Source organism: Acanthochromis polyacanthus, chromosome 9, assembly GCF_021347895.1.
Source record: "Acanthochromis polyacanthus isolate Apoly-LR-REF ecotype Palm Island chromosome 9, KAUST_Apoly_ChrSc, whole genome shotgun sequence".
NCBI classification, from domain to species: domain Eukaryota; kingdom Metazoa; phylum Chordata; class Actinopteri; family Pomacentridae; genus Acanthochromis; species Acanthochromis polyacanthus.
This window is the reverse complement of record NC_067121.1, coordinates 24,028,600-24,054,040: the sequence shown is the minus strand read 5'-3', so window position 1 is coordinate 24,054,040 and position 25,441 is coordinate 24,028,600. Positions and strand designations below refer to the sequence as shown.

The following is a 25,441-nucleotide window of genomic DNA, read 5'->3' as shown; positions in this document are numbered from 1 at the left end:
GGGACACACACATTAGGTCGGGGTGACGGATCGTGTCGTAACACCTGTAAACAGTCCGCGTCGCAACTCGTTTGAGGATGTGTGCCCTGCCTCTTTTCAGGGCCAAGCCTACTTCCTGGTGGATGAGGCAGCTCCTCCGTGTTGTCGTAGTAAGAAGTCCGGGGGGCAGCTGAAGGGACGGTGGAGGCTGTGGAAGCTCCGTCAGCCGTTAGTTAGTTAGCATACTTTGTTAGTTGCGTTGCTAATTTTTGACGAAACAATGGGAAGCACCGTGATGGAGTCCAGCAAGGAAAGCTCGAAGAAAATGCCAAAGAAGAGGAGAAGTCTGCGGATTAACATGCCAGTGAGTCGGTGAAGTATCAACTAATTTGGCTTATTTAGAAAAAAAATCGGTTTTCTGAATAACTTCTGGGGTAAATGAGGACTGAAACTTTTAGCCATTTTAGCCGTTTTTTGCTACATGCTTGCTTGTGTTTGCACGCGACGTAGCAGAGAGTGTGATTGACAGCTGTCTCTGTTATGACGTGCAGCTCATCAACCAGTTATCTGCCGCTAAATATGACATTTATTTTAGTGTTGAGAGGCTCGAACAGTCCGTTATCAAGAATAGACGTTTTGCACAGTCTACTTAATAAATATTTTACCAACGTGTCCAGCAGTAACCCTTTTAATGCGGTGTCATTGTAGCCAACTCCCCTTTTAGGGTTGCTACTAACAGCTATCAGTAATGAGGGCATCTGATAAACAGGTTTAATTGTTGCTTTAAAGAGGCTCAAAGTTCACTGAATAGTTGCTGCTCAAAAATCGTTTAAATGGCTGTAATATAATTGCTCCTGCTCTAAACGATCATGTACCTCAAAAATACTTTAAGGGACCAGAGATGTCAAGCAAAGGAAACATTTCAGAGGAGCCAAACCAACAAGTCATGAGTCATTATGGCACATACCGCTGAGCTTTGTTTATTTAAATTTCTCAATTGCCTCTATTCATCAATCTGGGCAATTAATGTCTAGGATTGTGTATATCTTCACTTCACTAGCCTTGTTAACTGAATAGTTTTACTGTAGGCTTTTTTTCAAGTTCGCATCGTCATCTCCTGGTAACTTTGAGCACACTTTGGTTTGTATCTATCTTATTCTGCATGAACTGGATACAGTCTGCCAAAAAAATATGACACAACAGAAATGCTCCTGAGGGTGATATTGAACTTTTCATTACGCATACATACATATGTGCTTTATCTCTTGGAAAACCCAACATACGCTTATGAATGCGGCAGTGTTTTTGTGGCTCACACTCGAGTGCTACATGTTGGATCTCTCCACCACTATGTGAACTTCCCCATCTTTAGCATGCTGGAAACACTATGCAGTTGCATAAAAATATCAGAACAGCCTCGTGCAGCTGCCTAATTATATCTGCATACTAAAACCAACTGACTGCTGCAACATGTGTAACATCATCTGTCTAAAGTGGAATGTTGAGCCCTTCCCTAGGTATGGGGAAGAAGCGTGTTAGGTATTGCGTTTTCGTGCAGAAGTTTCCATAGTGCTGAAACATGTTTATGTGCTTTTTGAGTGGCAACGTGAAAGCCTGAAGTCGGTGTTGTTAAAAAAAAATGTCCCTTTCACTCCTCACTATGGCAAATGTTGTCTATTTTGTTGGCCATAGCAGCATGTGGTGGCAAAGAAAGCATTCATGTAGCCCTGTTATAACGTGCCTTTTAGCTTTTTTGTTGTATTTCTTGGAACTCAGTGTTGTCGTTAACACTTCAATCTCTTTTCTGTGCAGGATTTTGGTGCGTTTGCTTCCCCTCAAGTGGAAACGAGTGGCTCAACCAAAAGTGGCTCTCAGATGGTACATTTAATGATCTTTGTGTCATTATTTTTAATTTGAATGCCAATTGTTTGTTTTCTTAAGCTTGATTCCCCCCCCCCCCCCCCCCCCCCGATTTATCTTGTCTGTTTGGCTGTGTTTTTTTTTCTTTGGACACATTTAAACGTGGATTTGGGAGAGCAAAATATTATACAAGGCCATCTCTTCTCTGCTGCCAACCCTCACTGGCTTACAGTAACATTACGCCCACTGTGTCCAGGCATAGCACGAACACATACAGGAAATTGATTTTTCTAAAAGAAAGTAGTCTCTTCCTACTGTCTGCTCTGGTTCATTTGAATAGGAATAACATCATACCATTATCTTAAATCAGCTAAAGTACATATTTCAGTTATACCTCAATAATGTTTGTGCAGTGTAGATAAAAAAACCCACTGTATTATCTTGTGTTTTGTAAGAGCCGGTTTGTATCCAGACAAAACCCTCATAGCTGGTTCACTTGCCTTAACAAGCTCTTGCACAATGAGAGAGTGAGATTTATTGGCAAACAGAAAAGATGGGTGTGTGCTCTCACTCCCTCAGATTGCAACAGGATTGGTTTAAACAGAAATGTGCCTATGGAGTAGGGCCAGGCTTCAGCAAATACCATCCTGAACTCTTGTTAAAGAGACCAGACAAAACAGTCCTTCCTTTTTTTTTTCGTTTATTTTGTCGCAGATAGGCTGACCTTGCAGTCTTCAGATGAGTATCGTTTATTTGCGATCATGCAGTTTATGTATTTTTTGCTTAGAGTAATTATGATGCAGGTTCAGTGTCTAATAACGATGTTACCAAAACACCCTTGTTGCATTTTATTGTTTTCAGTAAATACAACCCCTGGGCTGGAGATCCCTGCATATTATCATGCTTAACTGTATCAGAGCCCACAAACAGTTAAAAGATTTGTTGTTGGCACATCCAGAGCAGGCAGCAGTCGGTGGTGGGAGGAGGCTCTCGTCTCTGTCTCCAGCTAGATTGGCTGCCATCTCCCATGTTTTGTTTGGTATCTGCACAGCAAATAGAGAAGGATTTTTCTGTCTGTTTACATGAAATTGACCTTGCAAAGACAGACTTATAAACATACAAAGTCATAATGAGCAATACTGTTGCTACAGTTTAAGTAAAAGAAGCGCTGATTGTCTAATAGTGAACTCGATGGGGCTGTTCCTGACTGTGGTGAGACCATTTAACATGAAGCCTCTGCTAATGTACTGTCCAGCATAACATGGTGGCTGAAGAGAAACACAGTAATAGATTTTAACAGTACTTTGTCTAATTTAGTTGCTATATGTAGTGATTGTGACATAAACTGCAAATATGTTTATTGAGCACTTGTCTTTTTAGCTGTAATTGAATCTTGTAATGGTTTATATAATGTCATAATGAGACACCACTAGTTTGGATTTGGTGGATTTGAATTTGAACCAACCTAAAAACTCTCCTGGTGGAAAAAAATCTAGTGATCTATGAAGTGTTTATCAGTAATTCTTTTCATTTAACTTTGTGTCGCATCTAGATCATGAAAGAACACTTCCCTCATGGCACTTTGCACATGAGAATCACATGATCATGCTGATTTTTATGAGTAGCCATTAACTGCTTCAAAATGACAAACTAAACAAAACAGTGTCTCATATGTGGAGGAAAAAAGGAGAAGTGGCTGGAAGAGCAGGCCCCCATACAAAATGCAATCAGTGGCTGTCATTTCACAATAAATCTCTTCTTGACATTTACTTGTTCAGTATGGCCCTTTGCTTTGCAGAGTTTTTTCACTGCTTGGCTCTGCAGCCTCTTGCTCTTTCACATAACACAGTGGGTATACACTAAATGTTATCCTCGCTTTTACAGTCCAGGAAAATAAAACCGCTTTTTTATTGTCTTTCAGGGAGTGCGTCACATCCGTTCGGCCAGCCCCACCAAAGGAGTGTCTCCGAAGACCTCACTGCCCCCATGTCCCCAGTCTGCTCCAGTGCAATTAAAGTCTAATTCAGGTTCACCCAAAACTATCTTCCCTTATCCCTTGTATCAGAACTCCCCACCCAAGTCCCCCCGTCGCCTGAGCTTCAGTGGTATCTTCCGATCATCCTCCAATTCTCCAACTGCAAGCATCAAAATCTTTTCCAGAACCAGGAGAGGTAAGTAGGAAAGAACAGTGCATTGACTGAACCGAGTTTATGCAAACTGAAAAGGTGACTAATGCCAATTGGTGGATTATCAATAATGTTTTTACAAATGTGCACATAGAAAATTATGAAATATTTTAAATCAATCTAGGAGGAAGATACTTGAAAAGGCAGCGAGACACAATAGATGAAACTGGTTTGTCTGACGAATTTCTTGGGTTTCCTGCTTCACATACAGGGTCAAACCACATACAGGAACCCGTGTTTATCTGATTGAGTTCGCGAGTTCAGATATTTTGCTGCTTGAGGCAGAGCTGATATGAAAACACGTCCACCAGCATTTTCTCAGCTTTACCACTGAACATTGATGCACCAACAAGAGACAGAAGTCTAGGTTTCTTGTTGATAAAAACAGAAAAATCCACTGCTTTGTTTTCTGGTGGTGACAGATGAGTAATCACTTGAATGCAGATAGTAATCCCTTCATCATCAATCATCTCCTTACTGATGTCAACAACTTACTCTAGGAGGAGGAAATGGTTGTTGTTGTCAGATCAAGCTATCAGTCCAAAACATTAAGCAGTGCATTGCAATGGCACTTTGTTGTATTAAGTTACACGTTTGGCATCCCACAGGTGGGAGCCCGGCCACAGTACATTCTCCAGCTGCCATTACAACTCATTAACAGCATAATGGTAATAGTGGTAAGTGCAACTACGTAAAAATGAGGCAGACTAGGCAGAACAAGGCCTCGTTTCATGAAGAACAGACCTAACTGGCAGATTTTCAGCTCTCGTGTCTCCATGTATTTGGGTGGTTGATCGTTACATAACAGAAAACAGCCCGGTCTACATGGAAACAGCCCTCGCTGGAAGCAGCATCAAACAGCTAAAAGGATGAGTCATATGTTTTTGGCTCACACATATACCCATTCTTCTCTGTTTCCTTGCAGAGGGTCAGTTTGGCAGTGGCTGGTGGAATAGTTCAGTTAGGGCCAAACCTTGAGAGTCAACATGCTCTGTTTCCTCCGAATATTGTTATTGATGGTAACCGAACTGAAACGCACCAAAACACACACTACTGCTACAGCTCTGCAACGGCAGCTGGTCAGAATTACTCGTGTGCAGTGTGGTTTGAGACATAGCATCCTCTTTCCTGACTGATGATGTGACTTTAAATGATTAGCGGTCAGTGATCATAGTGGGAAAGTATGCTTTTAACTGGATATCGTACAGTGACTGAGTGGGCACATCAACTTCCCTCTTTTTATTAGACAAATGTTTTTGTAGACACCCTATTTTCGCCACAAGGGTGTGCTGAAGGCATAGCGATGTCTTACTTGATTTTCAAACTGCTGTTAATGAAGCTGTTACTTTAAGGCCTCTACATTATTACATAATTCAGATTTTTGTAAGCAATTGTTTGGTTTTCTTTGAAGATTTGTATGCAAAACCTGAGCTTCAAATTTTGCGTATAATTTTCTAAGGTTAACAGTTTTTTGTTGTTTTTTTTTGTCTCAGGTGTATTTATATCTTCATTTGCTCCAAATATGACTAGAATGTTGCTTCATTCCCTGCTGGTCTAAATATGTGTTTTCCCATCGCCTGGACTTTGTCAGTCTCTCACTACTGGAGGCAACTGAAGTATGTTCATACCCTTATCTGGAAGTGTCCAGACTCTCAGGAGCTCCTCTCACAGCCATGCAGGGATTTTTTTTCCCTCTCTCTCGCTCTCCCTGTTGCTACTGTGGACTGACTGTTGTCAGTAAATAAAGAAACTGGGACAGTTTTGACTGTCTAAATTCATAAAACACAGACCTTACAAGGGCAAGATGATTTTTGTGATAATGATTCTTTTTTTTTTTGCACAGGAGAAGACTTTAATGGACATAAACTCATACATGATTTTTTCTGTAACACCTTGCGGTGAAACTTGGCAAACTTCAAATTAAATTACAATGGATTAATTTTATTAGGTTAATAAAAATGTTATTACAGTGGCTGTGATGGGATCTCATATTGGCCATTTACCCACTGAGCAGAGTGGAACACTTGCATAACACGTTAATTGAGAGCTGTACTGGATATGCTTCAGCTATTGGGAGCAGCAAATACTGAGTGGGCCATCTGTTAAGGGTAGGAGAGGGTGGAGGTATTGAATGGAAGCTTTCTGATCAGCTGACAGAACATGGGATGTCCCCCTGCTGTCATCTGACGGGGGCTGGACTCAGCAGTCTTAAAGGTCAGGCCCCCAATAGTTACAGACAACTGACTGTACAAATGACAGAGATGCAGGAGCTACAACCTTTGCATTCTTCTATATAATCCTTTGTAATGCTGAACTGTAAGATTAGACAAATGTAAGATGAAATAAGGTTTTATCTCACGGAAAACTGAAATTGCTTTATTCTAAATGTACATTGCATTTTGTGAAGACGGAATGAAACAGATGTTCCTGTCCTGAATTTACTCTGTGGGAAGAAGGAGGGCAGTGGAAGAGGGGGCGGGGAGACGTGCAGCCTGAACCAATCAGTGCTTTTCCTTCTGAGACTGGCCTCCTTTTACAGGCTGCTGACACGAGTGCTATATTAAAGAGACGCCACCCACAGCTGCACCTGACAATTTACAGCACTGACGCTGCTGAGAGGGAGAAAGGCACTCCAGTTCCTCCCAGTTGTTATTTGCATCACTTTAAAGGGGGACAGATCTATGCTGAGGCTCCGTGGACTTAACAGCCTTCTTACTCATGTCTTTTCTATTCAGTACATGAACTGCAGACTTTGCCGTGTGCCCTTTTTTTGCCTGGATATACCATTTTGGCTTTTGCTGGTGACTTACTGTGGTTGTCATTTTCTGGAACTAGAAAGAAAAATGTAATGTCCAGATTTTCTCCTGAAGATTAACAAGAGCTCAGGAAGAACATCTCATACATCAAGTCTTCATCCCCTGATCGAAGGTGACCAGCATCTAAAGGACCATCTCTTCTTTAAAAGACAACTTTAAAGACTAATCTGTGATCTTTTGTCTGTTGGAAATACTTTTCAGTTTATTTTCTATAAAACTTACCTCATCTGGCAAATGGAGTGACTCTCACTTGGTGCCGTTTTGAGCCTCTGATGTGCGCCTTTCGTGATGCAGATGGTCATGGTCAAATTTACTTTTGAGCCCACAACCCACTGCGTTTCATGAAGAGGTTTGGCAGCCTGAGGAGGAGCAAGAAGCGGAAGGAGCAGGATGGGCTAGGAGGGAGGCATCAGTCCGAGGCGTCGTGTCTGTCTGGTAATGCGCTGTGCTCTGCACCTGCTACATCAGTCCTTATTTTTATCTGTGAATATCCTGCAGATTCATCTAATACTGCTGTTGTCATGGATCTTATGTTTGCTCTCTGCTGTGCGCATAGACTAAAGACAGTCACATGCTAGTATACCTTTTAAGGACTTTACATTTGTTGCATAAATATTTCCAACATTTAACATTAGTGCTATTCTCAAAACTTAAATTACTGTAAAGATGAAGCAGCCGCTTTTTAAATTGAACCAAAACTCTTCTCAGCCTGCATATGTATAGGTACTAAACGCTATTTGTTGTTGACACTACATGTGGTCCATGTAGTTTAGGTGCCGGTTACACAGCTGGTCTCCTGTTTCACGAAACCATGCAGTGCATCCGCATAAAGTAGCAGGACACAGGATAAAGGAGGTAAAGCTATGTTTGAGCGCTAAAGAAAGCAGTTAGACATTTGTCAAATTCAGATGGATACAACTGATTTACTCCATATTGTGTTTTGCTCTTCTTAACTGATGTCTCCAATAATTTTGTGATAATGTGGTATGTTGATGTAATGTATTAACAAAGCAGAACTACAAAAATGACATTTAGTTGATTCGTAGTAACTCCTCATCATGAAAGACTCATTTTTAGCCAGTCCACCTGATATAGTGTCACTTCAATGTCATTATTTCTGTCCTATATCCAAAGGTAGTTCGGAATAGCTGCTCCCTTTTGAATGCTTCATTAAAATAGACCAAAGCATTTCAGTTTATGTAGGAATGGCCAGGACAGAGTGAAGGTTTCAATGTTTTGGGACTTTTTTTTGCTTATGTGTGGAGGCATTGTCTCTGTATATAATATTCCTTCAGGTTTTCATGATAAGAAGCAACCACTGAAAAGATGAATGTGATTTTCAGAAAGGCAGAACACCACTTGGATGTAAAAATGCAGTTGCTGCAAAGCTTTAGCTCCTGATGCTTGAAGAATGAAGCACTGGGGCAATCTTTGTGGCGTTCAAGTGGCGCTTTATCACAGGCTTCACAGCTCCTGATTTAGAGCTAGTCTGACCTCGGTTGAGTAGATGAGAGCAGCAGAGTCCTGTCATAATGATGTACATCCTTATGTGGCTGTATAGATGTAGTGTTCACCATAAAGGCAGTATATGAGATGATGACACCTCAGCCTTGACCACAAGTTCTTTGATCCTGAGCCTCCATGCTTTTGGGGCCGAGACCAGGTTGCTCACATTGTTCTCTGCTGCCTTTAGAAATTCTAATCTACAGGTTAAATTTAGTAGCGGCCAATTAGAAGACATCTGTGTGCCTCTCAGCAGTACTTTGTATGTCAGTGTGAGTTGTGACTGCTCATTTACATGTTTGCCGTGATGCAGTTTGCACACCTGTGTGATTGTGTAAGCCTATCACTGCTGAGGGTGTCAAGAGTCACCTCCTCTTTTTGTCAGGAATCCTGTATTGTAGTGTTCTTTGCAAATTAGTTTAAAGCCTTGCTGCTCATTGGGGTCACGACTGTCATATTCCCCATTGCTTCACAACCTACACAATAGTCCTTGCCAGAACACCCACATCAACATAGCCATTCATGGTTTAGATTCATTCTGGTGAATTTCTGTCCACGGAATCTGTAGCAGCTTGTTAACTTTAACTGTAGAGGCCTCACGACTGCTCCAAGATCAGCTAATGAGGTTTGCATTGCTCTGTGTCAGTGTAGCTCCATGTCGACTCCTCAGGGGGCACTCAGATCGAGAGGATCCGCTTTTATGGGTGATAGAGTAGCACATCACTGCAATAAATTGTGCTAACACAACCAGAAGAGACAAGCCTGGTTACAGATCTCTGAATAACTGTACATCACTTATATATATATTTTTTAAGCAATCGGGAGTCAGACTGCAAGGATTATTTTGGTCTTTAACCTTTTTTGGTCTGCCTAATGTAGGAAAATGTCCTAAAGCTCACATTAATGTTGCTTGTTGTGTGGAACCTTCCAAACCTCTAAAACATGCAGTCGACTATGATACTAGCCAGAGGTTGGTTGGTTGCACTATTTTGGGGATTACGCTAAAATCAATTATTGAAATAGTTGCTGTGGGTTGTTGTGTAGATAGTCTAATTTGATAACTCAACTAATTATTTTAGCTCTAACTTAAAATTTGTGATCTGCTAATCTTCCTATTATAAAATACTAGAAAATGTCATTATAACCTCCCAGGCCCACATTCCAAACAGACATCTTTACATTGATCGTTTTCTCTTTCTTACTGTCCAAAAATACTGAACTATCCAGTTTGCTGTCATAAATCTGCCCTCACAAATCAGAATTTCAATCAAGGGACTGTTCAGTGTTTTTGCTTAGAAAATGTCTCATCAGTCGTCTAAATAGCTGCAGATTATTTGATTAATTCCACTAATCATTTCATCTTTCATTTAAAGAGATGCATAATGATGTGATATGGAAAAATTAATTTACTCAGATTATGACGCTAAAGAGAGCTGAGAAATTAGTGCTGCTTTTTCCTCCCTGCACAGACAGGGCTGGCTTATTAAATTCTCGCATTTATCTTTTCTGGATTAGTGTGATTCTGAAATACAATATAAAGCACTGTGTTGGGCTTTTTATTTTATTGATTTATTTAAAAAAAAAAATTGGTGCTTATAAAGTACAGCAAGGTGTCCATTTCCTGTTTCCTGGGTGGCGCCTAGCTGCCCCCCTATTAGCCAGGCTGAGGAGAGGGCTCCCAGCCCCGCTGTTATCTGCTCCTGTGGAATGTGCCACAACAGCGTGGCTAAAATAAGAAGGCTACACAGCGGAAGCAGGGCACACCAAAGAGGGCTGGTGCACGCCAACTAAATGTCAAGCGATAGTGTGGAGTGCGCTTGGACACACTGAGGTAAAATGTTCACTTGACACACAGGGCCTCCTTTAACAAAAACCTCTCGTAGCTTAAATTCATTATTATTCTCTTGTTAGTGATTATATGTAATTAGTGACAGAGGCATTGAAGCTGATGGATGTAACAAAGCTGTAGTTGGTAGAAATTAGGAGTAAAGTCACAGTACCATACTGGTCCAATACAGAGTCTTGACGTCTAACTCACTTAGTAGTAGAACTGGCTAAACTTTGAATGATGATGCTTTATTTATTAGTCATATCCAAATATAAGCACTTATTGAGGATCCTACTTTGTATATACCAACTGAGTCAAGCCTGATAGACTAAAACTTATCATGCTGTCAGTGGAGACTTCAAATGAAGTAATCTTAGCTTTTCCATCCCAGACCGGTGCTGAAATAGTAAAAGTCATCTGGACATCTCATGGTGGAGGCGGTGTAATGTGAACCCCTTTGGACCACATCATGCATGTCACTCATTGTCTGACCTCAGAGATATGGCACTGGGTGGAGCCAGGACAGCGTGAGTGTCGCATGTCAGCCTGCGTAAGATTGTGATGCTTGATGTGAAAGAGCGTGTGCAGGCTGTCATGTGACGGTGACTTTCAATCTGATACTGCTGCACAAGGAGCTGCGTCACACACAGCTGACTGTTACCACTGGATCCAGGTTCAATGTGCTCATGTTGTAGTCAGCCTAGTTTCTAAGGAGGGATGCCAGTGGCAGTAAAAACAATACATGATTGACATTTTTTTTTGCCAATGTTAATCCATCAAGGGTTCTTCATTAACACAAATCAGGAGGATGCTGATGTCAGCAGCCATCAGTTCACTGCAGTGTTGTTGAAGGATATTCCACAGGAATAAATACACCCTTTACTAATGGCAAATACAGTCAGTTAGTTAATGAATGCATGTAGAAATGTAAGACTAGTAGAATCACATTTAAGTGTGTATCACAAAAGTGTAATTGCAATGAATTTAATGGGTTTTATAGAAAGACATCATCATTCATGTTTTATTGTCAAGACATGCATTTAATTAGTCATACTAAGGATTTAATGAGATTCCAACCCAGTGAGAAGTAAGAGGAGCTCACTGCTCAGCTGTTGGACTCTGGATTCAATCCTCCACTTCTTGAGCCCAGTGGAAAGCTGCAGCATCACGTAGCACATAAAATTTAACAAGACTTAAAATTCAAGAATGTTTTTGCTTAAAGCATGCTTGAGAAAGAACTTTTACCAAGAAAGAAACACACAAAGCAGGTGGTACACTGACAACAGACTATCAACAAACAAAAGGCTCTGCACACCCACACATGTGTTTTCACTTCTGCTTAATTAGACTTCAGCTCAGGTTGAAGCTAGACTGTAATTACATTCCCACACAGTCGTGAGAGGAGGTCTGATGCAGAATAAGTGAAAACACCACTTTGGTGTTTTTGTTTTCAAAGTAAATGTGTGACTTAAGCTTCCTGAATTTCACGACGCATTGATGGCAAAAGGAAAAAAATAATTATTCTGATTATATTGTAAGGATATATGTATTTGTTGTAGAAACTTCAGGGGTCAGGTTTTTTTCTTTTTTGTTCACACTAGATGGAATAAACTCAACTCATTGGATTCCAACTGTGATATTTTCTTTTCAGGACCAATTATTAGTACTAAGAAGGCTGCAAATATACCATCCATTGCTTAATGTTGGTTGTGGTCGGAGGGGCCGTAGGCGCGGATTTGCAGCCACGCTTCCGTCAGTCTGCCCCAGGGCAGCTGTGTGAGTGAATGAATAATGGGTCCATTGTGAAGCGCTTTGAGTGGCCAAAAAAGTGCTATATAAATCTAATCCATTATTATTATTATTATTATTATTATTATTAATTCTCACTAGGGTCGCAGGGGAGCTGGAGCGTGTCCCAGCTGACTCAGGTGAAGGCAGGAGACACCCTGGACAGGTCGCCAGTCTATCGCAGGGCTACACATACAGACCAACAATCACACTTGCATTCACACCTGCAGGCAATTTAGAGTAATCAGTTAACCTCAGCATATTTTTGGACTGGACTGCACAGTGTTGTAGTGGTTAGCACTTTTCCCTTGCAGCAAGAAGATCCCGGGGTGGGCCTGGGATCTTTCTGCATGGAGTTTGCATGTTCTCCCTGTGCATGTGTGGGTTTTCTCCGGGTCCTCCAGCTTCCTCCCACAGTCCAAAAATATGCTGAGGTTAATTGATAACTCTAAATTGCCCATAGGTGTGAATGTGTGTGTGATTGTTGGTCTGTATGTGTAGCCCTGCTTTAGATTGGTGACCTGTCCAGGGTGTCCCCTGCCTTCGCCTGAGTCAGCTGGGACACACTCCAGCCTTGCGACCCTAGTGAGGATAAAGCGGTGTATAGAGAATGGATGGATGGCTATTTTTGGACTGTGGGAGGAAGCCAGAGTACCTGGAAAAAACTCACCCTCGCACGCACAGGGAGAACATGCAAACACGAACCAGGGATCTTCTCGCTGGAAGGCGAAAGTGCTAACCACTACTCCACTGTGCAGCCCAAGTGAAAATTCCATTTGGAAAACTTACAGTAACACAAAATGTTGCTTTACAAATGTGAAATGAAAAGAGAACTTTTAAACATGTACCCCTCAGTGTTGATTATCTGATACATGTGAAGTGCAACAAATCCGATAGCGCTGTTGGTGGGACATTGCTTTTTTCGTGAAATGATTTTATCTGGAATCAGTTGTTGAAAAGTAACAATACGAATAATTGGAAAAATGCTGATTGTTGGATCTGATAATTGGACAGGCCGATAATTAGTTGACCCTTAGTCAATGTAACTCAGTTTTGAAGCTATCTTTGTAATGGGGTTTTCCTATTGCTAGTACATCCCTGTCTGTCAGCACCTGGGCTGAAGCTTAAACTCTGCATTTGTGTTGTTTGTCAGCACTCAGGACTCTCGGAGTTCATGATGGGTCTCATATGCATTCCTTCTCTCTTATAGCATGTGACAGCATTAAAGTCATCTGCAGCAGTTGCAATTGTAGCACCCCAGTCTTACCAGCTAAGCCGATCTTCGATGTCAATCAGCACTGCGTCTCGGTGTCTCTGAACGGGCAGTATGGATTGACATCGAGAGTAACAAGAGATAAGCTGAGTTATCTGTACTGAACCTTATATCTCTCTGCAGCCTCTGGACTCTCCACACCTCCCACCACCCCGACCCAGGCATCCAGCCAACCTGTGTTCACCCAGGAGGCCCAGCAGAGCGGCCCCAGCCCTGAGCGCCTGGAACCGAGCTCTCGCGCTCGCTCCCTCTCCACACCTCCGGACACAGGACAGCGCCTCAGCCTTCCTTCTGCTAAACCCCCGATCCCCTCATCGAGCCCTGTGCCATCTTACTCTACCTCACAACAAGTGAGTCACACTGCAGAAAATGTATTTTTTTGCATAGAAATGCTGTCTATTTTCAGAAGGTGTGTATTTTTTGTGCGTATATCGGACAATTCAGTGGAGATCTGACTCAGATTATACAGAGTTTGGTGGGAGTTCCTGCACCCCAACACTGATAAGAAAAGATAAACCTGGTATGTGCACAGCGTCTTAAGACTCTGTAAAGTCAGTGCATCTTTTGTTATTTGTGGAGCAGAGATTTAATCAGTGACATCACAGCTACAAAAATAGTGCAGACCTCACCTCTGCAGTTTTTAGGTTTAAGAGAAAATGCTTCTCAGGTATTGACTGAACTATTCTGGGGCTCTTGAATGAACCGAGTGAAGTGTATGCTGCACTATATTTTCCTTCCCTGTAGGTAAAATGTTCTGTCTTTCCACTAATTTGATATCAGCAGCAATGATGATACTCCATGGGTCATGGGATGTTGATGCTGATAACTGCTTTTCGTTTGTGGCTACATAACAGTGGCTTATCATGCCTTCTGTTCATGAGTCATGCGCTTCTTTACTCAGAGTCATCAGAGTTTATTAGGACAGTCGTGAACAGGAGGCATGAATGCAGATCTCTTAAATTTAAGCTCTGTTACTTGAGCATTCTTCATGTGTCAACACAACTGCGCTTACAGTGTTTGCTGTGAGCACCAGTGGCAGAGCTGAGGGTGTAAATATTGTCATGACATTTAAGCCATATCTCAATCAGGATTAGACGTCAGCTAAGTCACTGCTGCAGCAAAAACAGCTGAGAACACATTTAGTCTTTGTCACAAGACTTTTTCCTGAAGCTTTATTCGGATTCGGGCAGTCTGAGTCAGGATTTGATACCAGATTTCCTTCAGCTAAAGAGGAATCACTTGGCAACTCCCTGTGCCATATTAATGAATAATTATCTGAAGACCTGTCTCAGCCTGTCTGCTTTGAGTGATTGTGGATTCTAGCCAGAGTTAGTAAATCAATATTTCATCACTGTTGATATTAACACCCAGGGACTCGTGATCGTGGTTGAGGGGGGATGAGTCGGTGCCCGTCAGCCCCTGTGTGCCTCCCCCATCATGCATTAGAGCGCCTCACAAAATAACCCACCAGAGTTGTAGTTTACCTTTTGCCAAATCCAATTTTAAAAGCAATTAGTTTAATGGCTTTGTGTATGTCTGCTTCCCTGAGGTGCTGCTGTAATACAAAAGCAGGCCGCGTGCCTGCTATGATGCGGCAGGGTGAATTTTATGAAAGTGCAGGGGTTTTGTTTTGGCGAGAGAAGTGCTGTGTCACCATTGCAGGGCAACGCTGGGGACTGTTGAGCATCCCAGAGCAGGTTTGCAGGTTTTTCTCATATTGCTGCAGTAGCTTGTTGTGAATGCACTTGCAAATTAGGGACCAGGGGAAATCATCAATCAACAAGCACACTTTGAGTATGCAAACCTCTCAGCATGACACAGCATATTTCACACTGAGAGCTGGGCTAGGTTGTGTGGGAGATGCAATTAGCCCAATTTGCATGCCATATTCTCAGGCTGCTGCTGCAACAGCCAAGGTCGCAGAGAGTTGTTTTAGTAGATATCAGCCATGTGTCTCGTTTTGTCTGAACATATTAACTTTGAGGATGTGACAAGGCATCCCCAGCTTCTTGCTGCTTAGCAACGTAAGGGATTTCCTAATATGGCGAGGCGGCCAGGTTGCTCTGCATGGAGGGGTGTGTCCGCGGCGCACCGTGCTTCCTGCTTTTCGCCCACGCTTCGTGCGAGAGACTTTTCAGTGCGGTGAGTTTTGTTTGGCAGATTATGGCTTTCACAATGAATTCAGCTGATTCGTTACAGTGGGATTATTTCTCACACGTCTGTGCCGTGGCTGTGTGAGCAGCTGCACACATCGGTTCCCCCCTACTGCAGCAAATGGATCAGGAAGGACTGTTCCACTCCCGAGTTTTTAAGGGGTGTGTGAGGTCTAATAATAAAGTACCGCCGAAGTTGCCGCTCCACAGCACAAGGTTTCATGTCACGTTACCTGTGTATATTTAGCGGACCTGGAGGGGCTTCGTGAAATCGCTACGACGCCGGTGTGGCGCGACGCAGTTCGGTTGTTTGGTGTTTTGCGCACCACAGTCGGTGTGATCATAGTCTGCTGGGCCCGCTGGGGGAAAGTCGGCATCGCTTCAGTCTGCTGCTCACTCACGATTCACAGCAAAGTTTGTGCTGGCGTGTGTGGTGTTGTGAGGATTTGCTGTGCTCCTCACTGCAAACTTCTGCCATTTCTCTCTCTCTCAGGTCTACGGTTTATTCGAAGGCATGCTGGAGAAACTTGAACTAGATGATGATGGTAAGTGCTCTCTTTTACCACTTCAAACACAGTTAGTACTGGTTTAATATTTGGTGAAGGTGAACAGGCATTCCAGTTATGTTGCTACTGTCAGATGACACGAGAGTGAATTCTGTTTTAAAGGATCTATTCACAGGGTGCTGTAGTTTCTGTTTCGTCCTATCCACAGAGATCCAGTGATTCATCCTGTCTGAATTGTATCAGAAATTTGAAGAATTCTCTCTATAGACTCCTTACTTCTGGTGTCTTATAATGACAAATATGCTGCTTTAAATGTCTCAGAATTTCAATTAATGGTAGTCTAAACATTAAATGTAGATACTTTTTTCTTTTAAATGGATCCAACAGACCTCCTGTCTGATTTGTATTGTTGTAGTTAAAGATTTTAAACATCCAGACTTTGCAGTACTGAATGCTACTAGTAACTATTATTACTGTTATTATTATTCTTATCAAACCGCTAAAACATTTTGTTGTCATCTTGAAATGACATTAAACAACAGGTGTTATATATGCAGTTGCTATATACATGTGTATTTTTTATACAATACATGAAACCTTTGCTTCATTTTCGGACATTATCAATTCATATGCCCAACGTTTCACCACCACATGTTAGAAATAATTGCTGTAATGTTCAAACTGCCTCATCCGTGAAGGATCTTTGGTACTTTACCTCCCCTGTTTTCCCACTGTTTGTGTGCTTGTTGATGCCTAAGTCAGAGCATAATTATCCGTAAGATGGAGCAGTAAAGTGGCTGTAAGTGGTTCAGGCCCGTAATGGTTGTTTAGGCGTTGTGTGTTGTTTCCAGGCTCTCATTATACATTCCCTGTGAGATTTCGCCTTCCTCTGAAAGTATTTTCCTACTTTTCTTTCTTACAGCTGCTGAACCTGAGAGTGATATTTACATGCGCTTTATGAAATCCCACAAGTGCTACGATATCGTTCCCACAAGCTCCAAGTTGGTTGTGTTTGACACAGCGCTCCAAGTTAGTACTTTATTATTTTCTCACTTTCTCTTTTTGTGATGCTAAACATGCTATGCTCCTTGTGCTGTTGCAGCAGCATGAAGTGCCCATTTGCGTGCAGACAAAACTTTTATAGAATTTTGCGGTTGCAGTCTTGAGAACTGAAACAGACATTCAGTCTGAGTTAATGTTCAAGCAACAGTTTCTATGAACTAGTTGGTCATATTGTCATGAAAGCTGTTAAACACTAATCCTAGGAAGGTCAAACCTCTTTGATGTGTAGATCTTTAACCACAAATTGTACTGGAGGTAGGGAAAACTAAAACAAAGCAATTAAGAGGTCAGACTGCATTTCAAAAGAGATATGAAGTGTTTTTCTGCTCATTAGATTAGACTGTGACAGAAACAATAAAAAGTGGTTGTCACATGATGATCGTTGCGGCATCTCTAGATTATTTTCGAATGTATCTTTTTTTTCTTCGTTATTTAGTCCGTAAAATTCTACAATTTTATTTAATGGCCAGAAATGTTTGGAGAGTTCAAGATTACATCAGGAAGGCTCTTGTTTTCGCCTGACCAACCAAAAAGACAATTGAGTTACTGATTTTTGCTTGACTGAACAACTGATTTGATTAACCTATTATCCAAATTATTTCTTATCAATTTTCTCCTGATATTTATAGAATATTAGATCAGTTTTATTCTCTTGCAGGATAATCACATGTTGTGAGATAACTTGTTTTTTCCTGTCTTATACTGGATTTTTTTATTTTTATTTTAACTGTTACATCGCAGGTTAAGAAAGCGTTTTTCGCCTTGGTAGCCAACGGTGTGCGAGCTGCTCCGCTATGGGACACAGAGAAGCAAAGCTTTGTGGGTAAGAAACCTAAAATCTGTTCTGCAAATCTTCTTTAACTCCGGGACTAAAATAATTGTCAATAGAATGATGCGTTTCCATACTTTAAAGCAGTTTGTGTAAAAGACGGTCATAGTTGTGGCGGTTTTACATTGAGTTTGTAGTATTAGACGAAACACTTGAATGAGTCTGCATATTTCGGGCCATAATTCATTTTCTTTAAACACCAACTTTTATGTAATAATTTCTTTTAACTGAGATAAAAATGTCCTGGTGCTGGTTTGCTACTCCTAAGTAAACACAGAGGAAACCCTATGGATTACTGCTGCTGGTCACAGCTAGTGGAGCGTGATGCCATATTGAGCAGAAGTCATTAGCGCTGTCATAAACCATTAAGCACAGCAATGACTTCTCTGTATTGACCTGAGTTTAAAAAACATCTCTGCTGAATCGTAGACGAATAAACCCTCTGTTAGTTAGACCGTGCCAAAAAGAAAGCTAGCCCTGATTTGATGTGCTTTATTGCAAGTCAGTCTGTAATGAATAATGAATGCCAAGCCAGTGTGAGAATACAGCAGGGGGGGATTCAGTGATGTGTTGTTTGAACCACGCCCTTGTAAGCGCTGTCTCTGCCCGGTTGCACAATGCCTTCAGGCTTAGTGCTGAATGCTGTTTGTATATTCAATGTGTTTTAATGCCTGTTTTCTTTGCAGGAATGCTAACAATCACAGATTTCATCATCATACTACACAGATACTATAAGTCACCAATGGTAAGTGCACTTGATAGATAAGGTTTGCAGGAGATTTCTTGTTTTTTTTGCTTGTATTTTTTTTTTTTTTTTACAATTAACTTCCTTTTCTTCTTGTATTTCAGGTGCAAATTTATGAATTAGAGGAACATAAGCTTGAGACGTGGAGAGGTAAGTATTGTGTCCGGTCATGTTCTGGTTGTGTGCATACATGTATATATGTGGTTTTCTTCTGTTTTTATATTGGCATAATGTAAGTTCCTACCATCTTTTGTTCCCTGCTACACAGAGGTTTACCTTCAAGCAACATTCAAACCTCTAGTCAACATATCGCCGGATGCAAGGTGTGTTTTCTGGAATAATAGTATAAATGTTCATCTTTTGGTGCATATCCAGCGGATTTGATTGTGCTACTTGTAACTAATCATGATGTTTGCTGTGTTTGCAGCCTGTTTGATGCAGTGTACACCCTCATCAAAAACAAAATTCACCGCCTGCCTGTCATCGACCCTGTCACAGGGAATGCACTTTATATTCTCACACACAAGAGGATCCTCAAGTTCCTCCAGCTGTTTGTGAGTCCCAACGCATCATCACACAGCACTGTCATTCCGTCGGTGTATGAGTGTTTAGCTTGCATAGCGTTTTAATCAATATAAGGATTTGCTCAGGGAAGGAGCCTTCAAAAGGTGCTGCCCATGCCTGGTCCCACTTTCATTTGTCTGGTGCCCCCTAGTGGTCAATGTGGAAATTACTCAAATGCAGCTGATGAGTTGTGTTAATAGTGATGTCTGCAGGCCTCATTTTGTACGTGTGTTTGTGTGCCTCAGATGTGTGAAATGCCAAAGCCAGCTTTCATGAAGCAGACTCTGGGTGAGCTGGGGATTGGTTCGTACCATGACATTGCTTTCATCCACCCAGACACACCCATCATCAAAGCACTCAACATCTTTGTGGAGAGGCGAGTGTCTGCTTTGCCTGTGGTGGATGATTCAGGTGAGATGACAAACTGCAGTACTTTTTACATAAATTGTTAGTAAATGATCTTTCTTTCTCACTGGAATTGTTTTTTTTTTTTCTTTCTTCTGACAGGAAAGGTTGTGGATATTTACTCCAAGTTTGATGTGATTGTAAGTTTAAATTTCTACAGTGTCTATTCTTGAAGCAACAAAATAACAAACTGCTTTGACTCGGTACACTGCATTTTTCTGTTTTTGTGTGTAGAACTTGGCTGCTGAGAAGACGTACAACAATCTGGACATTACAGTGACGCAGGCGCTGAAACATCGCTCTCAGTACTTCGAAGGAGTTATGAAGTGCCACAAAATGGAAACTATGGAGACCATTGTGGACAGAATAGTCAAAGCTGAAGTAAAATTTTGAAAACACGGACATATGTGTTCATTTAGTCCCCAAGAAATAAGTTGAGGACTGATTTCGTGTTCATCAGTAACTGTGTGTTTTTGTGCTAGGTGCATCGGTTGGTGGTGGTGGATGAGTGCTCCAGCATCGAGGGCATTGTTTCCCTGTCGGACATCCTCCAGGCTCTGGTGCTCAGCCCTGCAGGTATAGATGCTCAGCATTGCTAGCCCCAACTCCCTTTCTGTCCTGGACCCTGAGCTCTTTCCCCCCACCTGCCCTCTAACCCTGCCCCAGGTAGGAAACACGCCTGTTTGGCTCGTGGCTAGCTGCCGCCTGTCGCTGGCTGTAACGAGGCGCGGTGCCCGTCCCGCATCTTGTTTGTCCTGCTGGGTGCCGCTTTATGCAGCAGTGTTGTGTGGATTTCTGTGTCAGGACAAAGGGCTTGCCATCCTCTGACGAGACAAGAACTCGCTGGTAGAAAACATGCTGCTCTTTCACACACAAATTGACTGTCTGGTCTCTGTCTAATGCACTGAAATATAGTAATTGGCTTTCAAGAGACACTGGTTTTATGCTTAGTGGTTTGAATAGATGGAACAGTGCAAGAGTAGCTCTTCTCTGAGTGGGTTAAAGAGGAACTCCACTGATTGGACACACGTTGGATTGTAGGGAGCGCTACTGTGGATGTGAAAAAAGGTTTGTAAAACATTTTGTCACTTAATATGGTGCTGTTCAAAAGCTAACCAACTGTCTCGAGATGTCACTTGAGGTAGAGGCTGAGAACTTTAAGGTAAACTCTGTAGCCTGCTCATCATCTCTGCTTAAGGCTTGAAGCTCTTTAGCCACTACTAGCATAATACACACAAATCCTAGGCTGAAGTGTTGCAGATCAAGTTGCATTGTGGGTAAAGTAGGCACCAGGTTTTAACAGGAACGGAGACTGCATGGAAGCAGAAAGACAATGTCAGCTTTAAGTCTTTATCTGACAGAGTTGTAGAAGCTGTACTATGTATGTTGCTCAAATGAATAATCCTAAGAGCATTGTGAGCAGAACAGTGAAACAAAGTTGTTGCCACACTGAGGATATATTTATTAGCACTTTGAACTCCAAGCAGTGTCTATACAGTTTCTGCTTTTGTCACATATTCACTCACCGTGGGCTCATTTTTCGTTGCAATATAAAGTCCTGCACCTCTATGGAAACGGCACAACCATAGCTAAAAGTAGAGAGACCTCTGAAATGTCTTCTATGCAGTATGACAGAGTTATAATGCTATGAATCATGAAAAAAGAGAAAAACCTGAGTTACTTTTTTTCCTAGAATTTAAAAATCCTGTAATGTACAGCATTTATCCAAGAGTTCACGGGTGTCACCAACACTAGAAAATAAAAATGGCTCTGCCTCCTCGAGATTTGTTACTAGTTTAACTTTTAATTTGTTTTCATACTTTTCTCCTGCCTGCTTTGTGTAAAAACAGCCTGCAGTTTAGCCTAAAAGACACTGAATTTTTGTCTCCTGACATTGTAGCTGAGTCACTAATGGCTTCACTGTTGCACGTTTTTGATGTGTGTGTGTTTTTTAAACCGGAATCTGATTCAAGCAAGCAAATTTTAATTTTTTATTTTTTTTTTTACAAATTTTCAATTCAGACGCATAGCATAAAGGGATTTTGATTAAATATTGCAATTTTGGGCTTGGTTAAGTTTCGCGATGGATCAAATAATCACTTATTATTTAAAAAAACAATTGGAAAATTTAAAATCTAAAACTTCTTTCTGCTCTGATGAATGGTGTCATTTTTATAGGTTTCTTTAATGACTGTATGCCTTTCAAATCCATTGGTATTGGGGCTTAAGCAAGACTTGAGGTTGCAGTAGATCTTCATTACTTTCATGCTTTATGCATCATGTGTTTTCAGTTAGTGTGAGCATCAGAGACGGTACACTGCAGCAAATATGATGTCTGTATCTCAGTGTTTGTTGAAGTTATAGTTGCTGGAGTTGGGTTGTTTTGAGTTATTATTCCAAATTTGGTCCAAAGATGAGTCCAGAGGTACCACATTCAAATTAGTGGTACACTGGTTAGGTTGCTTTATGAACAGGATGTTCCACTGTGGTTCATTTTCCGGCTGTTAAATTTGTGGCACACTAATTCAGAATGTGTTCCATGTAGAAGCTTTTTATGCTTCATATTCTGCTCAGTTAATGTTTGGTTAATATGATTTAGATGTAGCTGCACTGAGCTCGACCTTGATGTGAAGTTTGTTCTTCATTGATATGCCTGAAAGAAAATGGCATTCTTGCACAATTTTAATGACATAAGCATTCGAGGCTGCTGTGTGTTCAGGTTTTAACTTCGTCAGATCAGAGTTGGAGCTTAATGCAAAAGGAGACGCAGTCATTAATTATTCTATAAATTCTGTATTTTTTTGACCCAGGGATCATTGACGTGTTTATACAGTTATTTGTATTCATGCATTGACACATCCTCACTCTACTCAAACAGATTCTTACTGGGTCTAAACAAAGTCCAATGGGGCAGTTGTGCAAGGCTTCAAAATGAATAATAAATTTTGTTTTTGAAAACGGGAAGCTCAGTTTAGACAAACGTGACTACATGCTGTACAAATAGGCAGAATTGTGCTTACTTCTCCTTTTATTGACTTTAGTTCTGTTCATCATGTGCTCACAGAAACACATAGTTGAACAAAATAAAATAATAAAAGCTGACATGTAAACATTGGTTTGTAAAGAAGCTTTAGTAGAACATTTGGAAAATATGGACTAGTTTTACTTGTGAGATTGGAGGTTGCATTATGCATCATTATTAATAATGAAAATGAATAGAAACACTTTACTGAGATGACTGTTAGGCCTCCATCAAGCACCATGATGATGGCTGAGCCTATATCCCACAGATGAAATAATATTAAACGTTTACATTATCATAGACTGGGTGTCTGTAGCAGCATTCACATGCAAAATCAGTCAAACATATTTCCATCCCGTGATGCTGTGTTGGTGTGTCTATTACCTACTTCAGTATGTACTAAGGGTGTGTTCCAGTATCTATACTATGTAGTTTGTCAAATACAGTATGCAAAAAAAAAAAACAGGATGCCTGACTACATCTGTCTGCATTTTGCTATATGCAGGCCAACATGCTTTTCTCGCTTTTGGGCTCAATAATTCAGTGTCAGGCAGAAGATACAACACACTTGGCATGGATAACCACTCATTTCACACTGTAATGCATATATGAGCAAGAAAGTTAAAGCTTAAGACACAGTGTTATAATGAAGCAGTATGTCCCAGTTATGTGTGTATATAAAAGTAAAAAGATAAAATGTTTCATTTGGAATGAATCTTAAATGTTTTTCTGGCATGTTAAATAAATAGTATGCCAGTATGGGCACTGCAACACGCCTGCAGTTTGTAATCTCCAGCATCACCCTGTAGTTACACAGAGAGTGGGCGGCGCTAATGCAACAGAGTCACGCTGGTGTAAATGTTACTATGGCCAAACAAACTCGACAAGAAAAGCACTCCACCAAGGCTGCTCAGTTGTTGTATCCTTTCTGATGGCTGAAATATAGATACTGAATCGCGTGACTTAAATATGTAGCTGGTAGCGGGAATTGATGGGACTGGGGAAAAAACCCCACAATTTAATCAACTGTTCCTTGTATCAATTCTGACAGATAAGTCCGCAGCAGTCGATTTGTAGTTGGATCGCAATCATGCGATCGTCAGCAGGCAGATGATTTAGCGTTCACTTGTAATCATAGTTACAGTGTCGCTATCTTGCATTGATACAGGAATCTTATACAAATCTGTGGATCCAGACTATAAGCCGCATCACTGCCCAAATCTAATCAGGTGGTCCTTGTGTCATTTCTGACCTGCCCTGAAAATTTCATCCAAATCTGTTAGCCTGTTTTTGAGTAATGCTGCTAACAGACAGACAGACGGACAAGTGTACGCCGATCGTCGCATAACTTCGCCGACACTGCATCTCTGAGAAATGATTTTCAAAAATACACCAGCAGTTGCCACTTTTCACCATTGGTGGCAAGATTTTGTAGTTTGCTACTTTAAACCGTTGTCATGCCGGTACTCCACCACATTGATTTCTGCATCTCATCTCAGTTGAGTCATACTTCCCTCTGCTCTTTCTGCTTCTTCTCCTCCACAGATGCCTGTAAGGAGGAGAACCTGACTGAATGAGAGAGGAGTGCATCAGCTTTAGTGGAGATGTGGTGGGAGTAAACAAATTGAAAGGTTAAAGTCGGGAGTGTGAGGCTGAGTGGAGCCAGTCTGAAGTTCCCAGAGACGCCTGCACCGGATGCTCTATAAAGGCTTGGAATCCAAAGAGCTAGACAGCTGAGTGAAGTGGAGTTCTGCACTGAGGATCATTTTTTGGGGGGGTTATTTCTGTTTGTTTGAACACTGATCAGATGCACACAGTTCATTACAGAGTATATAGGCACACACACATTCTCTCACACACACCCACACATACAGACAAATACAGCCCCTCTGGGTAAAGGGAGAAAAGTCAAGTCAGATTCTGATGAGTTCAGGACTCAGTGTTTTGGGATTGTGTAGTTCCAGTGATGATGCTGTCATCAGATGACGTAAGCCTCATATTGTAGTTGACACTGAATGTCATCACCTCCAGGAAACTTTGCTGTGGAAAGGTGAACATTCAGAGATGCAACTGGGTTTGGAAGCCAAACTACACTTCAACTACAGTGTGGCTGTTTTATGACAGTTCATAAAAAAGGATGTTAGCCCGTGCCAATAGAGCGTTCAGTGCCCAATCTTGATTTGTGCCTTTTGTTTTACCATCTCCACATTGGTTTTGTGTCCTTTGGATTTGTTTTGACAAATGAGTGCAATTATTTGGGATTGTATAGAAGGTGAATGTGTAATACTGAAGCAGATGGCAACTTGTACCGTCTGCTCCGATGATTTTCATTTATTTGGTTGCATTTTTTGTGACTAATCTTTTAAACCGTGTCGAGAATTTCGAATAGATCAAACTCCGGTAAGGAAACCCTAAATAAAGTCAAAATTACTTTGGCACTTTTATGCGGTGCCGAGACAAAAAAAAAACACAAAAAACTGTACATTAACGAGGATTCTATGAGTGAGTCCCTCTTGCTCGTCCCTTAAAGATGCTGGGGATTTTTTACATTCATTGTCAGTGATTTTGATGCTTCAGATAGTCTGACACAAACATGCAAAGCGACTCGGTTGTCTCAGCTGTAGCTCGACAGAACTCATCTCCATCTTTGACTGTAAATAGGATCGTTTTTGGGAAACGTGTCACAGAAAGCTTTATTTTTATGAATGTGTCAACCTGATTAAAGAGACTGCAGTTTTAATGTTATTTTTGTAAATACATTGTGGCAATATGTCTAGTTCAGAGAAACTTTGTATCGGATCAACATGTACTGTAAATGTGCAAGCATGAGAAACTACACTTCAGCAGTATGAATGTTATTTGTTTTACTTTTTCTATTTTTCTGGCTGCAGAAAAATAAACGGACACTGAATGTACTTTAAA

The 25,441-nt window shown here is 41.2% G+C and overlaps 1 protein-coding gene across 4 annotated transcripts; it reads left to right on the top strand.

Annotated features, from left to right (window-relative positions):
* The first annotated feature begins 75 nt into the window (after window positions 1-75).
* LOC110957058 (5'-AMP-activated protein kinase subunit gamma-2-like) lies at window positions 76-25,441 on the top strand. Of its 4 annotated transcripts, XM_022202894.2 has the most exons (16): window positions 79-343; window positions 1,792-1,857; window positions 3,761-4,010; window positions 13,357-13,583; window positions 15,880-15,931; window positions 16,815-16,921; window positions 17,696-17,777; window positions 18,470-18,528; window positions 18,633-18,678; window positions 18,797-18,851; window positions 18,956-19,082; window positions 19,338-19,503; window positions 19,600-19,637; window positions 19,732-19,878; window positions 19,980-20,073; window positions 24,065-25,441. In XM_022202894.2, exons 1-16 carry the CDS (start codon window positions 260-262, stop codon window positions 24,094-24,096), a joined length of 1,632 nt encoding a protein of 543 aa, XP_022058586.1. In that variant the 5' UTR covers window positions 79-259; the 3' UTR covers window positions 24,097-25,441. The 4 variants fall into 4 exon arrangements, with proteins under 4 accessions (XP_051809917.1, XP_022058586.1, XP_022058602.1 ...); XM_051953957.1 differs by lacking the exons at window positions 19,980-20,073; window positions 24,065-25,441 and having other exon boundaries at window positions 76-343; window positions 19,605-19,637; window positions 19,732-19,877; XM_022202910.2 differs by lacking the exons at window positions 79-343; window positions 1,792-1,857; window positions 3,761-4,010 and adding an exon at window positions 7,153-7,276.

Coding starts and splice junctions, on each gene's coding strand:
- LOC110957058 (XM_022202894.2), top strand. CDS start 260: ATGGGAAGCACCGTGATGGAGTCCAGCAAGGAAAGCTCGAAGAAAATG. Junction 16,922..17,695: donor TGTTTGACACAGCGCTCCAA/GTTAGTACTTTA, acceptor GTTACATCGCAG/GTTAAGAAAGCGTTTTTCGC. Junction 19,638..19,731: donor ACTCCAAGTTTGATGTGATT/GTAAGTTTAAAT, acceptor TTTTGTGTGTAG/AACTTGGCTGCTGAGAAGAC.